At 37.9% G+C, this 15,944-nt stretch overlaps 1 protein-coding gene across 2 annotated transcripts; it reads left to right on the top strand.

Moving 5' to 3' along the window:
- The first annotated feature begins 3,174 nt into the window (after nucleotides 1-3,174).
- Nucleotides 3,175-8,497, top strand: LOC110790326 (10 kDa chaperonin, mitochondrial-like). Of its 2 annotated transcripts, XM_021995106.2 has the most exons (4): nucleotides 3,183-3,393; nucleotides 3,912-4,051; nucleotides 4,804-4,950; nucleotides 8,254-8,497. In XM_021995106.2, the coding sequence occupies exons 1-3, from the start codon at nucleotides 3,289-3,291 to the stop codon at nucleotides 4,841-4,843; spliced, it is 285 nt and encodes a 94-aa protein (XP_021850798.1). In that variant the 5' UTR covers nucleotides 3,183-3,288; the 3' UTR covers nucleotides 4,844-4,950; nucleotides 8,254-8,497. The 2 variants fall into 2 exon arrangements, with proteins under 2 accessions (XP_021850799.1, XP_021850798.1); XM_021995107.2 differs by lacking the exons at nucleotides 4,804-4,950; nucleotides 8,254-8,497 and having other exon boundaries at nucleotides 3,175-3,393; nucleotides 3,912-4,055.
- Nucleotides 8,498-15,944: the final 7,447 nt, after the last annotated feature.

The following is a 15,944-nucleotide window of genomic DNA, read 5'->3' as shown; positions in this document are numbered from 1 at the left end:
CCCCTGAACCCTCAATCTCTACCTTGCGGGTGTATGTTGAGAGATCCCCACACCAGGGATCACAAGGGAACCTACGGCCATCGTGGTCAAACATAATTGCACTCCCTTTATGTCACGATAACCGGGTTTTGTCAGTTTTTCTCATTGTCGTTAAAAACTGAATGGCGACTCCTATATTACTAGTGAATTGGGTGTAAACTCACAGGAAATCCAATTACACTTGATTGAATAAAAAGAATCGTCACACCCACGAGGGACCAGGTCACGCATTAGCCTCGTGCTTTTTCGACCCCCTCACACTTGCCCACTCGTCTGAGGGTGGTAGGCTAGTCCTGTACGATGGTAGACCCCATATTTGCGCAGGAGCGCATCCAAATGCTTCTCATGGAAGTGTGTACTCCCATCACTGATCAAGGCCCTTGGAACTCCAAATCTGGGGAAGATGATTTTCTTGAATAGGGAGATGACGGTCTTCCACCCATTTGGACACATAATCTACAACAACATGGATATATAGATTACCCTTGGACGATGGGAATGGTTCCATGTAGTCTATCCCCCACACATCAAAAAGCTCGACCTCAAGAATCCCGTTCTGTGGCATCTCATACCTCCTCGAGATAGTGCCGGCCCTCTGGCACGCATCACAAGCCATAATAAATGCCTGTGCATCCTTGAACATAGTAGGCCAGTAGAAACCGCACTGCGACAACTTAGAATTGGTCTTTGAAGGTCCATGGTGACCACCTTAAGGTGAAGAATGACACCTATTGAGAATACCATGGACTTCCCACTCTGGAACACATTGCTTGTACAACCCTTCAGCAGTTTCATGGAACAAATAAGGATCATCCCAAAAGTAGAACCGAACATCATGTAGGAACTTCTTCTTCTGTTGATATGTAAGATCGTACGGAAGAATACCCCCTACAATGTAGTTCGCATAGTCTACAAACCATGGTGACTGACTGGCAAGTGCAAGTAAGTGATCATCCGGAAATGAATCATCAATCGGTGTAGACACTTTACCATCATCATACCTCAATCTACACAAGTGGTCTGCAACCACATTCTCAGCCCCTTTCTTGTCGTGGATCTCTAGATCAAACTTCTGCAGCAGTATTATCCATCGAATAAGCCTGGGCTTGGCTTCCTTTTTGGAGAGCAGATACTTAAGGGCCGCATGGTCAGTATAGACTATCACCTTGGACCCAATCATATAAGTGGGAAAATGTCCAAGGCATAGACTATGGCTAGAAGCTCCTTCTCAGTAGTAGCATAATTAACCTGAGCTTCATCTAAGGTCTTACTAGCATAGTAGATGGCATGCAAGACCTTTTCCTTTCTCTGACCCAAAACTGCCCCAACTGCGTAGTCACTTGCATCACACATTATCTCGAACGGAAGATCCCATTCGGGAGAACGGATGATAGGAGCCGAAATTAGTGCCTGTTTAATCCTCTCAAAAGCCTCAAGACAAGCATCAGTAAACACAAATGGGGAGGAGATGGGACAGTGGTTTAACAATCTTAGAAAAATCCTTGATAAAGCGGCGATAAAACCCGGCATGACCAAGAAAACTTCTAACACCCTTCACATTAACTGGAGGGGGAAATTGTTCAATCACTTGGACCTTAGCTCGATCCACCTGGATGCCCTTATCAGATATCAAATGTCCCAAGACCACCCCTTCAGTAACCATGAAATGGCACTTTTTCCAATTCAAGACCAGATTACATTCTTCACACCTTTTCAAAACTTTAGTCAAATTAATCAAACAAGAATCAAAACAAGTACCATAGACACTAAAGTCATCCATAAACACTTCCATGATAGACTCAATAAACTCAGAAAAGATGCTCATCATGCAACGTTGAAATATAGCAGGTGCATTACACAGACCAAAGGGCATCTTACGATATGCAAAAGTACCGTAGGGACATGTGAAGGTGGTCTTTTCCTGGTCGTCTGGATGTATAGGGATTTGAAAGAAACCAGAATAACCATCCAGATAACAGAATAACTTGTGACAGGCTAGCCTTTTTAACATTTGATCAATAAAGGGAAGGGGAAAGTGGTCCTTTTTAGTGGCAACATTCAGACGCCTATAGTCAATACACATGTGCCAACCTGTAACCACCCTAGTTGGGATTAATGAATTCTTCTCATTCCTAACCACAGTCGCCCCCCCTTTATTTGGTACTACCTGAACAGGACTCACCCACTTAAAATCAGACACAACGTAGACAATACCTGCATCAAGAAATTTTATGACTTCAGCTTTTACAACATCTTGCATGATGGGGTTCAAACGACGCTGGGGTTGAATGCATGGCTTTTGATTATCATCTAGATGTATCCTATGCATGCAAAAATTAGGGCTAATACCCTTTAAATCGTCAATACTGTACCCAATGGACTTTTTGTGCTTTTTCAACACATTAAGAAGTTGGGACAACTGGTCTTCATCAGGTGCAGTACTGACAATTACAGGGAAAAGTTGTCCATCATCCAAAAATGCATATTTTTGTTTTGTAGGAAGAGGTTTAAGTTCGGGATTTTTTACCTCCTTTACAGAACAAACCGGCCGAACTAACCTCCTTACTTTGGTGCTCTCCTCAGGTTCAGACTCTCCACCATCAAGAGCTAACTCAAGAGCATCCATTTCAGCACTCCAAGAACTGATATCGCCTGCAGAAGATTCACAACAAAGCACTGCCTCCAAGGGATCTCTTTCGAGAACCTGGGAGACGTTATCTCGCATAATAAAATCAACTACATCAATTCTATAGCATTATTCTTCCTCTAGCATGGGAGTCTTTAAGGCACTATTCAGGTTAAAAGTCACCTTATCATTCCCAGCAGACAAAGTCAATTTCCCACTTTTTACATCAATGACCGCCCCTGCCGTGTGAAGGAAGGGTCTACCTAAGATAATGGGAATTTAGGAGTCCTCTTGCATGTCTAGTAATACAAATTCCACGGGTATATAAAATTTACCTACTCTAATTGGGACGTCCTCTAAAACATCTAAGGGGTAATAACAGAACGGTCGGCCATTTGCAGAGTGATATTAGTAACCTTAAGCTCACCCATGTTCAATGTAGTACAGAAAGACAAAGGCATAACAGATACACTAGCACCTAAATCACATAAAGCCTTATCAATAAAAACGGTGCCAATGATAATTTCTCTCTCTCATAAACCCTAATCACCTGATCTAGGGTTTTATTTCCGTTCTCCTTCACCCTCCTTTGTTTATCGCACATTTTAATTTTTAACTGAAAAATGGCGAAGCGTTTGACGCTATTGTTGAACGGAGTTTTGGTGGAGAAGATTGTTCCTCCTGCAAAGACTCATGCCGGCATTTTAGTCCCCGAGACCAGCAACAAGGTATACGTCCTTACAATTTTACTCATTTTGGCTTTTGTCATTTGTTTTCTTCTTTATCTGTCTAATTCATGTATTGTTGTTTTTTATCCAATAAATTGGTTTTATTTTTTATTTTTGAAATAGCTATTATGTAAGTTGGTAGATTTCTTCCCATTTTCTAAAATGTACTTCAGAAATGCGAATAAGATAAATGGGTTTATCTTATTTTAGTTGAAAAGTGTACTACATTAGTGGGGCTTATCCATCTAGTTAACTATTTAGTTGATTAGATCATCTGTTGATTTTATTGTCAGTGATGCCTGTTAATTATCCGATTTAATGTGAAATTTTTTGGATTATCACGGTGAATAATCGTATAATTGTTCTTCATCGGTTGATTGAGGATTATTTCCAAGTTTGTGCTGTCTGTAAAGTGTGTTAACTCTGATTGTGATGCTTTTTCTTGAGGGGGGGTGTCAGTTGTTGTTCCTCCTGTAAAGGGTTGTTGCTGAAATTTGTTAATTGAATTGGGTATTCAGCTTAATTCTGGAAAAGTTCTTGTTGTTGGACCTGGCCTTCCCGACAAGTCTGGGAATCATGTTCCTGTTGCTGTCAAAGAAGGGGATACTGTACTCCTGCCTGAATATGAAGGAACTACAGTGAAGCATGGAGAAAAAGAGTAAGTTTGTTGTCCTCCATAATTCTTTTTTTGCTAAGAATCTACGATTAGTTGAGTGCTTTATCCCTGGATTCTTAAACAACTTTGTGGATGATGTTGATTCATGCTTTAGGTGTACTCCCTACATACTGAAATATTGATGATGTATTAGATGATTAGGACCCATACGTCTTCCATAGTCCTGAACAATAAACATGACCTACAGGGATTCTTCCCAGCAAGGGTGGTATGTTAGAGTATCACTTACTTGTATTCCTTGCAAGCAAAGCCGGTTGAATCTCCACTGTGCCAACTTGAAATAAGTTGGGACTACGGATAGCTTAGTTAGGGACCGTGCTTTTCATAACAAAGATTTTAGGTGCTACTCCATGATAGAGTAAAAATATTGATGTATATTAGTAATAAAATGTCACAGGAAGGACCTTTCCATAAGAGCTCATACAACAAAACAAACTTGCATACCTATAGTTTAGTTGGGAGCTTAATATTTATCTTGAATTTAAGCGCCAAAAGTTAGATTTTGTTTAACAACATTCCTGGTGATAATTTACTTCAGACTATTCTCAAAGAATTGACACAATTCTATATGACATATACAAGTTTTAATTTAGAAAATTTCCTCTTTGGATGTCTTCTTTTAGATTCTTGTTGAAGTTGATAATCTGCAAGACGTGCCATGTCCCTACATACAAATTAAAGGGGTTGATAAGGATGTTGTAGTGACTTACTTTTACCATCTGTTTTTGGAACAGGAAACTCCATCAAGTAACATCAGCAGTTAAAACTGGGTGAATCAGCCTTATTGATCTTGTTGCAATGTGAAGAGATAAACAAGTTGATGCCGGAAGAGAGTTTGAAAGGGAACGAAAAGAACTGAAGAGTTCTTTGTCACACTTTGGGTAAGATCTATTACATTATGTTTTTTGTTACATGTTGTACTTGACTATTTGTCTTAAACGAGAGTGTAGAATTTTTAAAACGGAGAATGCTCTGCTTCTGTACTGCTGTTGTTGTTGCTCTGCTGCTGCTTCTGTACTGCTTCTGCTATACTGTTGTTGTTGTTGTTGTTGTTGTTGTTGTTGTTGTTGTTGTTGTTGTTGTTGTTGTTATGGGTCTTCTCTTCTATGTATTGCTCTGTTCTTCTCTTTTGTTATGCTTTTCTCGGATTTGTACTGCTCTGCTACTGCTTCTACACTGCTCTATACTGCTGCTGTAGTTGCTGCTGCAGTTGGCTCTATACTGCTGCTGTTGTGGCTGCTGCAGTGGGTTGTATACTGCTGTTGTTATTGCTGATGCCCAGCAGATCAGTAAAGCAGTAGCAGATCAATCGAGAATCAGCCATAACATGATAAAAGTATAGCTTAAGGTCTCATATAATACAACCAGCACTAAATCATGATGTAAGAACACCTAAACTAATCCTAAATCATTAAAAATACATGTGTTAAAATAGGTATTCACCCACTGATAGTGTATACTTATATAGGTATTCACCCGGTTGTCTACTTTGTTTCTTGAGTTTTTTTATGTTTAGGAGTTTGGTGTTTAGGAATGTTTAAATTTGTTTGGTTCGAGGTATGCCAAAATAAATAAATAAATTCCTAGATCTTTAGAAATTTGTTTAGTTGTCTAGTAGTGTGATGAACTAAATTTTTCTATCTATGGGGTCTTATTATTAAAGAAATTTCTTCTTGCAGATTCAATGTTTTATACTAGCTGTTTAGTTTGTTCTATGTTCGACACTTTTCCCATCTATCTGTATTGTTGCATGTCATATAGTCGCATATCCGACAGTCATACAATATCTATATTTTAGAAACCCTCTTCATATAATTTCCTATTATTTTTTTTTAATTATTTTTTGCCAATAAAGTAATTTTATTATTGTTAAGCATATTTCATTTTAATAGTTTTGCCGATCCTTACATGTGATATTTTGAAAAAAATAGTCGTTTTCGCTCCCAACTCTTAACTCATGAACAAAATAGGAATTATTAACCCTTTACATGTATAATATACTTAGTATTAGGTTTCCAATCCTTATTCTCATCTACTTTGGTCAATTTATGCACATTGAAGGCTCGTTCGATCCTTACATGTCATATGTTGACTAAAATAGCCGCTTTCAATCCCAAGTCTCAACTAATGAACCAAAATAGGAATTCTTAACCCTTTACATGTTTAAAATACTTAGTATTAGGCTGCCAATCCTTATTCTCATATACTTTGGTCAATTTATGCACCATTTAAGGCTCGTTTGATCGTTATATGTCATATTTTCACTAAAATAGTCGTTTTTGCTCCCAACTCTCAACTAATGAACCAAAATAGGAATTCATTTCAACTAATCATAGGAATCATGAAAAAGGTTTAGAATTTGAATATAAATTCGTTTGTTGGTAGTTGGGAGCGAAAATGCCATTTTGCCATAAATGACATATATCGACCCAAATGAACCATAGGTGTGCATAACGAACTTGAAATGAATTTCATAAACATATAAATAATCATATAAATCATTAAAAAGGTTTAGAATGTGGAAATAGGCTCGCTTGTTGGTAGTTGCGATCGAAAATGCCATTTTTGGCCAATGGCCTATATCGACCCAAATTACCCATAGGCGTGCATAACGAACTTGAAATGAGTCTTATAAACATATAACTAATCATATGAATCATGAAAAATATTTAGAAAGTGTCCTTAGGTTCATTTGTTGATAGTTGGGATCGAAAATGCCATGTTTGGCCATAAATGACCTATATCGACCCAAATGACCCATAGGCGTGCATAACGAACTTGAAATGAATCTTATTAACCTATAACTAAACATATGAAACATAAAACGATTTAGAAAGTGTCCTTAGGTTCATTTTTGATATTTGGGATCGAAAATGCCATTTTTGGCCAAATATGAGCTATATCGAGCCAAATGAGCCTTAAATGTGCATAAAAAACTTGAAATGAATCTTAGTAACCTCTGACTAAGAATATGAAACATAAAAAACGATTTAGAAAGTGTCCTTAGGTTCATTTGTTGATATTTGGGATCGAAAATGCCATTTTGGCCATAAATGACCTTTATCGACCCAAAAGAACCATAGGCGTGCATAACGAACTTGAAATGAGTTTCATAATCATATAGATAATCATATGAATCATTAAAAAAATTTAGAATGTGGAAATAGGTTCGTTTGTTGGTAGTTGGGATCGAAAATACCATTTTTGGCCATAAATGACCTATATCGACCAAAATGACCCACAGGCGTGCATAACGAACTTGAAATGAGTCTTATAATCATATAAATAATCATATGAATCATGAAAAACATTTAGAATATGGAAATAGGTTCGTTTGTTGGTAGTTGGGATCAAAAATGCCATTTTTGGCCATAAATGACCTATATTCGACCCAAATGACCCATAGACGTGCATAACGAACTTGAAATGAGTTTCATTATCATATAACTAATCATATGAATCATTAAAAAGATTTAGAATGTGTAAATAGGTTCGTTTGTTGGTAGTTGGGATCGAAAAATGCCATTTTTGGCCATAAATGACCTATATCGACCCAAATGACCCATAGGCGTGCATAACGAACTTAAAATGAGTCTTATAAAAATATAATTAATCATATGAATCATGAAAAATGTTTAGAATATGAAAATAGGTTCGTTTGTTTGTAGTTGGGATCGAAAATGCCATTTTTGGCCATAAATGGCCTATATCGACCCAAATGACCCTTAGGCTTGCATAACGAATTGAACTTGCAATGAGTTTCATAACATATAACTAATCATATGAATCATGAAAAAGGGTTAGAATGTGGAAATAGGTTCGTTTGTTGGTAGTTGGGATCGAAAATGCCATTTTTGGCCATAAATGACCTATATAGACCCAAATGACCCATAGGCGTGAGTAACAAACTTGAAATGAGTCTTATAAACATATAACTAATAATATGAATCATGAAAAAGATTTAGAAAGTGTCCTTAGGTTTTTTGTTGATAGTTGGGATAAAAAATGCCATTTTTGGCCAAATATGATCTATATCGAGCCAAATGAGCCTTAGATGTGCATAAAGAACTTGAAATGAATCTTAGTACACTCAGAAAGTTGTTTTCGGGACCAATATAATTTCTGTTTTCGCATATGAAACTTAATTTAATTTATTGGTTTTCATGTACGTTGTTCTTTTAAAGGTTTTCAAAACTCCAAGGGAGGGCCCTTTACCAAAGAGGAGTTGGATGAAGGTCGAGACAAGTGGGCTACTTAATTCAACGATTGTGAACTACTGTAATAAATAGAGCAGGCTTGTAGTTATCCGTGACTCTTAAATTATTTTGTTAATTATCGATTTAATTAATTACATTTGAATTAATTCGGTAATATTAATGGAAATTTGAAATTTATATCATTTTTGAGGAATGTCAAGCTGATGTTTGGTGAAACAGTATTCTATAAATTATAATGCATAATTTTATATTGCAAAATCAGTAATTATATTGCAGAATATCAGGAATTATATTGCAGATTTTTTTTTTTTAAAAAAAAAAAACTCAAAAGTTGCCCTTGTTTGCAACAAGAGAAACTTATGTGAAGCTTATAAGTTGCCCTTGTTGCAAAGAAGAGCAACTTATGTGAAGCTTATAAGTTGCCCTTGTTTGCAACAAGGACAACTTATAAGTTTCACATAAGTTTCCCTTGTTGCAAACAAGGGCAACTTCTGATAATTTTACAAAAGTGACCCAGCCATAGGTTGCCCTTATAATGGGCAACTTATAAGACTATTTTAAGGGCAACTTATGATGTTTTTTCCTCTAGTGCCTAAACATCAAATTGCATCTCTCGAATCTTAATTTGACATTGCTAGACTAATACAATTAGAAATAGAAGCAATCAATAGGAATTAACCACAATACCAACAATCAACAACAATTAATCATCCCTTCATATTAGTTCATGGATTCCCAAAACCCTAGAAAATAGACTACTCACACATGATTGAAATAACTAAGGCAATATTAATCAATGAAAACATAGTTAGAGAAAAACAATAAATCAAAGTAAGAATCAATACTTAAATGAAGAACAATGAAATATGAAAGCTTGAATTTTTGAGATTAAATAAAAGCTAAGTGTTGCAACAAATTGAGAGAATAACTAAGCTGAGGAAAATAAACTAAGTGTTGAAAACTAGAATATAAGATGTCACTAAAAATAAATGGGCCTAGTATTTATAGTTTGTCCAAAATACAACTCAAAAATCGGAAATAAACTCGCGAAAAAGGCGCAGAGGTTGGCGTCGTCCGACCGGGCAGACGACCGCCCGATCGGGCAAACTGCTCGACAAGCAAGTCGATCGGGCGAAATTCCGCCCGATCGGGCGGTTGAGAAACGCCTTGGAAGCTCCTAGAATGACTGCCCGATCTGGATCGGGCGAAGCCCGCCCGATCGGGCGCGCGTTGAAAGTTCCATAATTCTTTTTCCTCGCCCGGTCTTCTCATTCCGCCCTCCGCTCAAGGGGGGATTTGACAAAAAAATCATTCTTCGCCCATAACACCGAGTCTAAATTCCGGGGCTCAACCATAAGCATCTAAGGCTCCCGAAAGTCAACGATAGTCGTCCCGAACTTCCTCGGGATTGTGTAGTGGCCCATATCGAAACGAGCCTAAAAAGACCAATTTCTTACTAAGTAATCCTGAAACTCAAGGCACACTCAATAACACTGATTAGTACTAAAAACGGCTCCTAAAAGCCCATTTGATGCATAAAAGTGAAGGAAATAATGCCCTTGGTCCAAGTATGCATTCAATGCTAAATCTAATAAATGCGGTTCAGTATTAATTAATTATACAAGTTAATAAATTCAGTGAGATTAAGTGAACTGTATGCCTAGCTAGAGGCCGCTTCAGTTCAAGTGGAATTAATAATATTAATCCACAGCTTACTCTTGACTGAACTCGTAGGGTCACACAAATAGTACGTGAACGGATCAAGTATTTAAAGGAATTAAATACTCCATTTATGGATATTCGGAATCGACGGATCTCGGTTCCAGTGGGAGCTGAAATCGTCAAAAGGCAAATTATGAATACTCCGGAAGCGAAAATATGGATCGAATCGGAAATATAAATATTATCCAAGTCGTAGATGTTGCCGGAAATGGAAACATGGTACGTATCAGAAAATATTATAGGAAATGGAAATATTGCCGGAATCGGAAATATTGCCGGAAACGAAAATATTGTCGGAATCGGAAATATTATCGGAATCGGAAAATAATTCCGGAATCGGAAATATTTAATTTTTGTTCTAAATGGAAATTAATTCCGGAATCGGAAATATTAAATATTGTTCGAATCGGAAACGAATTCCGAAATCGGAAAAAATTAATCGGAAGCGCGTCGTACGAAATAAACATCGGACGAGCTTGCTAGACGCAAGGCCTAGCACGAAGCCAGGCCTGCGCCTAGCAAACCCATGCACGCAGCAAGGCAGCAAGGCGTAGCCCGCCAGCAATCGCAAGGCCCAGCCAGCAAGCGCAAGGCCAGGCCCAAGCGAAGCTAGCAGGCTGGCACGCCCACTCGTGGACTGCAGCGCTGTGGGCTGAGCTTCTCCGTGCGCGCGCATGACCAGCGCCCCTCGTGGGCTGTGCGTGCGTGTGTGTGTTGAAGTTCGTGCATGCATCGAACCCTTAAGTAATTAGGATTAGATTAAAGATTAATTTCCTAAAGTTACTAGAGTTAGTTGTTTAATTAAACAATAAACTTTATTAGTTTTAATTAATGTCTAATTCTAATAGGATTAGATTAATTGAAACCTAGTAGACTTTTAATTCCATTATTCCAACCCTATAAATAGGTGATGGCATTCACAATTTATAATCACTCCAATTCAAGTATTCACATAGTTTTAAGGATTAAAACTAAAGTTAATTTGCCACAAATTATATTCGAATAACTTAAAACCTTAGGTGCAATTCTAGTTAATTAAATCTAAGGTGGATTCGAACGTGCTGTGGACTATCTACGGAGGGACTACACTTGGAGTCCTAAACTTGTTCTTGTTCGGTTCGGGAGCAGCTAGGGAGGGCACGCTACAAATGTATGCATCCTAAATTATGCTAATTGTTATGTGGCAATTAATTTGGATTCCTGGCTTTATGGTTTTTCCGCATGAAATATATATGCTTTATATGTATCATAACCTAACAAAAAGTACTAAGGCACGGGGGTAAAACTCTATATAAAACACACATATGAATTCCCGAATTTATTTCCGATTCCGACAATATTTCCGATTCCGGTAATATTTCCGTTTCCGAGAATATTTCCGATACCGGCAATATTTCTGTTTCCGATAATATTTTCCGATATGTACCATGTTTCCGTTTCCGGCAACATCTACGACTTGGATAATATTTACATTTCCGTCATGATCCATATTTCCGTTTCCGGCAATATCATCATTTCCGGAGCATTTTATATTTTGCCTTTTGACGATTTCAGCTCCCACTGGAACCGAGATCCGTCGTTTCTGAATGTTCATAAATAGAGTATTTAATTCATTTAAATACTTGATCCGTTCTGTCGTTTCCGAATGTTCATAAATGGAGTATTTAATTCACTTAAATAATTGATCCGTTCACGTACTATTTATTAATTCCACTCGAACTGAAGCGGGCTCTAGCTAGGCATACAGCTCACTTGATCTCACTGAACTTGTTTAATTAATTAATACTGAACCGCATTTATTTGACTTAGCATTGAATGCATACTTGGACCAAAGGCATTATTTCCTTCAGTCTCCCACTTGTCCTTAGGGACAAGTGTGCATTGCCTAATTCCTTTGTCGCTTGATGCTTGCTCATGAACATAAGGTAAGAGTACTCATCATTATTATGTCCAGAGGTATTTCTCGGTTTCAGAGTTCAACTGATCAAATAAACAGATAAACCTATGATTCATCTGAGCACGGGCATGCATTTTTCAGTTTCTAGCTCTCCGAGTGGCCTTGTACAACTTTCAGCATCTCATCCCGATTTATGGGAGGACAATCCCAATCTTGTGATCTTGAGGTTAGAGTTCGTTTGATAGGTGATTACCTGAGCGTAGCCGTTATAGTCTCTTTTTAAGGTGCAACGCTTGACAACGTCAAAGTAACCAGTTCTCTGACAGGCTAAATCACACTCCTATCAAAGATAAACCTAACGTTCACCAACAAAAATATAGCAAGGGAAGTAGGGATCGTATCCACAGGGAAACAATGTTCTTTCTACAATTAAAGTAAATTTCTAGACTACTAGAAATAGGAAAATGGTATGGTTTGATAATTATAACTAAAACAATAATAAAAACGGAATAAATCAGATATTAAAAGGTCTAGGGCATAGGTTCACCAATGAACAACAGTCCAGGATGATAAACAATCAATAATAATCAATATAATAATTAATTAGACTAGCATGCTCTCTCGAATCGATACTAATCATAGACTTAGAATTAACGGGCTCTCGCTACGTATTAACTCTCATTCCACCTATTGACACAAGCCTAAACATCAAATTGCATCTCTCGAATCTTAACTTGATATTACATGACTACCACAATTAAACCTGCGAAAACTAATTGTATAGTGATATAAACCAATCAATAGGAATCAATTACAATGCCAACAATCACAATAATTCAATATCCCTTCATATTATTCATGGATCCCCAAACCCTAGAAAATAGATTACTCAAGCATAATAACAATAAACAAAGCAATTAACATGATTGGAAACATGATTATAGCAAAACAAATAATTGAAATAAAGAACAATACCTATTGAAGAACAATGGAAATAGAAAGGTGGAATTTTTATTGAAATTGAAACTAAGTGTTTGCACAAATTTAGAGAGAATTTAACTAAGGGAAATAAAACTAAGGGTTTCAATACTAGGAATTAAGATGTCCACTAAAATAATGAAGCCTAGTATTTATAGTTTGCCCATAACAATAAAAGAAAACCGGAAAGAAAACCGCGAAAAAGCGCCCAGGGTTGTCGTCGCCCGGCCGGGCAGCCTTCCGCCCGTCGGGCGACCAGCTCGAAAACCGCCCGTCGGGCGACCAGCTTGAAAACCGCCCTTCGGGCGCAGGTCTGCCCACCGGGCCACATATGAAGTTCCGCAAATTTTCTCTTTTCGCCCGTCGGGCAGACGTTCGCCCCTCAAGCAGCCATTCGCCCCTCAAGCAGCCATTCGCCCGCCGGGCGCGCGTACAAACTGCACGATCCTCTATCTTTAAAATGCCAAATCTCCTTCGTTATTCGTCGTAATTAGGCGAGTGACCACTTGTAGGAAAGCTATTGAAATATAGAATCCAACCCAATTAGAATCACTTCATTTGGAGTTGTAGAACGTAAGTTATGATCAAAATAGTAGACGAGTGTCGGTTTTGTACTTCTTCCACTATTCGCTTTGCTTGAAAACTCTTCCAACTCAATGTTTGTGCTCTAGAAATTACATAATCTCTTGCATTGATTCAAATGAGTAGGAAATGCACACAAATATGCTAATTCCTACAATGATGAACCTGAAACTACAAACACACTACAAGTAGCACATTAGTACTAAAAATCGCTCCGAAGAGCTCATTTGAGATCAAAAAGTACTAAGGAACGGGGGTAAAAACACTATAAAATATGAACATATCTTTCTCAAACAAGTAATCTCAAATCACTCATGTATTGAGGATTAGTGTCTAATAATGTAATGAAATTTACTTATGACAGATTTTTATCTCTTACAGTAAAGTTTCATCGGTCTGCCCGATACTAGTCTTCTCAAAGTAAGTATCTATGTAAATGATTGCGAAATTGACATGTCCACATAGTTCAAGAAACAGAACTACTAGTCATCTTGCATTCTAGTCGTCTAGCGTTTTCTATGCGTCCATCTTTATAAAAAAAACTTCCGACCAGGGACCATTTTCAACTTTTGACATTCAAGTTCATTTAATGGAAATTTCTTAGTCACATGACTGGTCCTGACAGTCTATCTTGAATATATCGTCCAATTCAAGGGACTCATCATTTAATAAACCACAAAATTAAATGGAAAAATGAATTCTATTCATTTATATGAATGGGTAACCAAAACGTTTTACAAAGTATCAAACTCTAAAAGTTTAAAACGTTAATTAAGGACATCAAAGCCATTCTCCAACATGCTTGATTCCCACAGCTGCAGTGTGCGAGTTATGCTTCGCTTGCGGCAGAGGTTTAGTTAATGAATCTGAGATATTGTCGTCAGTTCCAATCTTGCTTATCTCGACTTTGTTTCTTTCAACGAACTCTCGTAGAAGGTGAAATCTACGAAGTACATGCTTGACTCTCTAGTGGTGTCTAGGCTCCTTTGCCTGTGCAATAGCTCCGTTATTGTCACAATATAGAGCTATTGGTCCTTTAATGGAGGGGACTACACAAAGTTCACCTATGAACTTCCTTAGCCAAATAGCTTCATTTGCTGCTTCATGTGCAGCAATGTACTCCGCTTCAGTTGTAGAATCCGCAATGGTGCTCTGCTTAGCACTTTTCCAGCTTATTGCACCTTCGTTGAGGCAAAAGACAAACCCAGACTGTGATCTGAAATCATCCTTGTCGGTATGGAAACTTGCGTCCGTATAGCCTTTAACAATTAATTCATCATCTCCGCCATAGACCAGGAAATCATCTTTGTGCCTTTTCAGGTACTTCAGAATTTTCTTGGCAGCAGTCCAATGTGCCTCTCCTGGGTCTGACTGGTATCTGCTCGTAGCACTGAGTGCGTACGCAACGTCCGGGCGTGTACATATCGTAGCATACATTATTGAACCAATCAATGATGCATATGGAACCCCACTCATTCGTCTACGCTCATCCAGTGATTTTTGGGCACTGGGTCTGACTGGTATCTGCTCGTAGCACTGAGTGCGTACGCAACGTCTGGGCGTGTACATATCGTAGCATACATTATTGAACCAATCAATGATGCATATGGAATCCCACTCATTCGTCTACGCTCATCCAGTGTTTTTTGGGCACTGAGTCTTGCTTAGAGTTATTCCATGAGACATGTGTAGGTAGCCTCGCTTGGAGTCTGCCATATTCCTAAATTTTCTCTTTTCGCCCGTCGGGCAGCCATTCGCCCGCCGGGCGCGTGTACAAACTGCACGATCCTCTATCTTTAAAATTCCATATCTCCTTCTTTATTCGTCGGAATCAGGCGAGTGACCACTCGTAGGAAAGCTATTGAAGTCTAGAATCCAACCCAATTAGGATCACTTCATTTGGAGTTGTAGAACGTAAGTTATGATCAAAATAGTAGACGAGTGTCGGTTTTCTACTTCTTCCACTATTCGCTTTGCTTGAAAACTCTTCCAACTCAATGTTTGTGCTCTAGAAATTACATAATATCTTGCATTGATTCAAATGAGTAGGAAATTCACACAAATATGCTAATTCCTACAATGATGAACCTGAAACTACAAACACACTACAAGTAGCACATTAGTACTAAAAATCGCTCCGAAGAGCTCATTTGAGATCAAAAAATACTAAGGAACAGGGGTAAAAACACTATAAAATATGAACATATCAAACTCCCCCAAGCTAGATATTTTCTTGTCCCTAAGCAAAATAATCATCGATGAACACATAAATCAACTTCACCCCAAACACATCTTAAAACAATGGATACGATTCAAGGTAAAATTCAACAAGCATGCATCAATGTCAACCAATCAAATCTATTCTACCATAAATCCTCCCTAACAATCGTCACACAGAGAAAACCACAAGTGCACAATGGAATTCAAGACTAGTGCTCACACACTCTTCACTCATTTATGTGGCGGGTAAAAGATGTAC

Source organism: Spinacia oleracea, chromosome 3, assembly GCF_020520425.1.
Source record: "Spinacia oleracea cultivar Varoflay chromosome 3, BTI_SOV_V1, whole genome shotgun sequence".
In the NCBI taxonomy this organism is placed as follows: Eukaryota; Viridiplantae; Streptophyta; class Magnoliopsida; order Caryophyllales; family Amaranthaceae; genus Spinacia; species Spinacia oleracea.
Note: the sequence above shows the minus strand (reverse complement) of the source record. Positions and strands in the feature narration are given on the sequence as shown.

Excerpts from the sequence above, each read along its gene's own strand:
- LOC110790326 (XM_021995106.2), top strand. The coding sequence starts at position 3,289 with ATGGCGAAGCGTTTGACGCTATTGTTGAACGGAGTTTTGGTGGAGAAG. Across the intron at positions 3,394-3,911 it reads TCCCCGAGACCAGCAACAAG|CTTAATTCTGGAAAAGTTCT; the intron begins GTATACGTCCTT and ends TTGGGTATTCAG. Across the intron at positions 4,052-4,803 it reads GTGAAGCATGGAGAAAAAGA|GAAACTCCATCAAGTAACAT; the intron begins GTAAGTTTGTTG and ends TTTTTGGAACAG.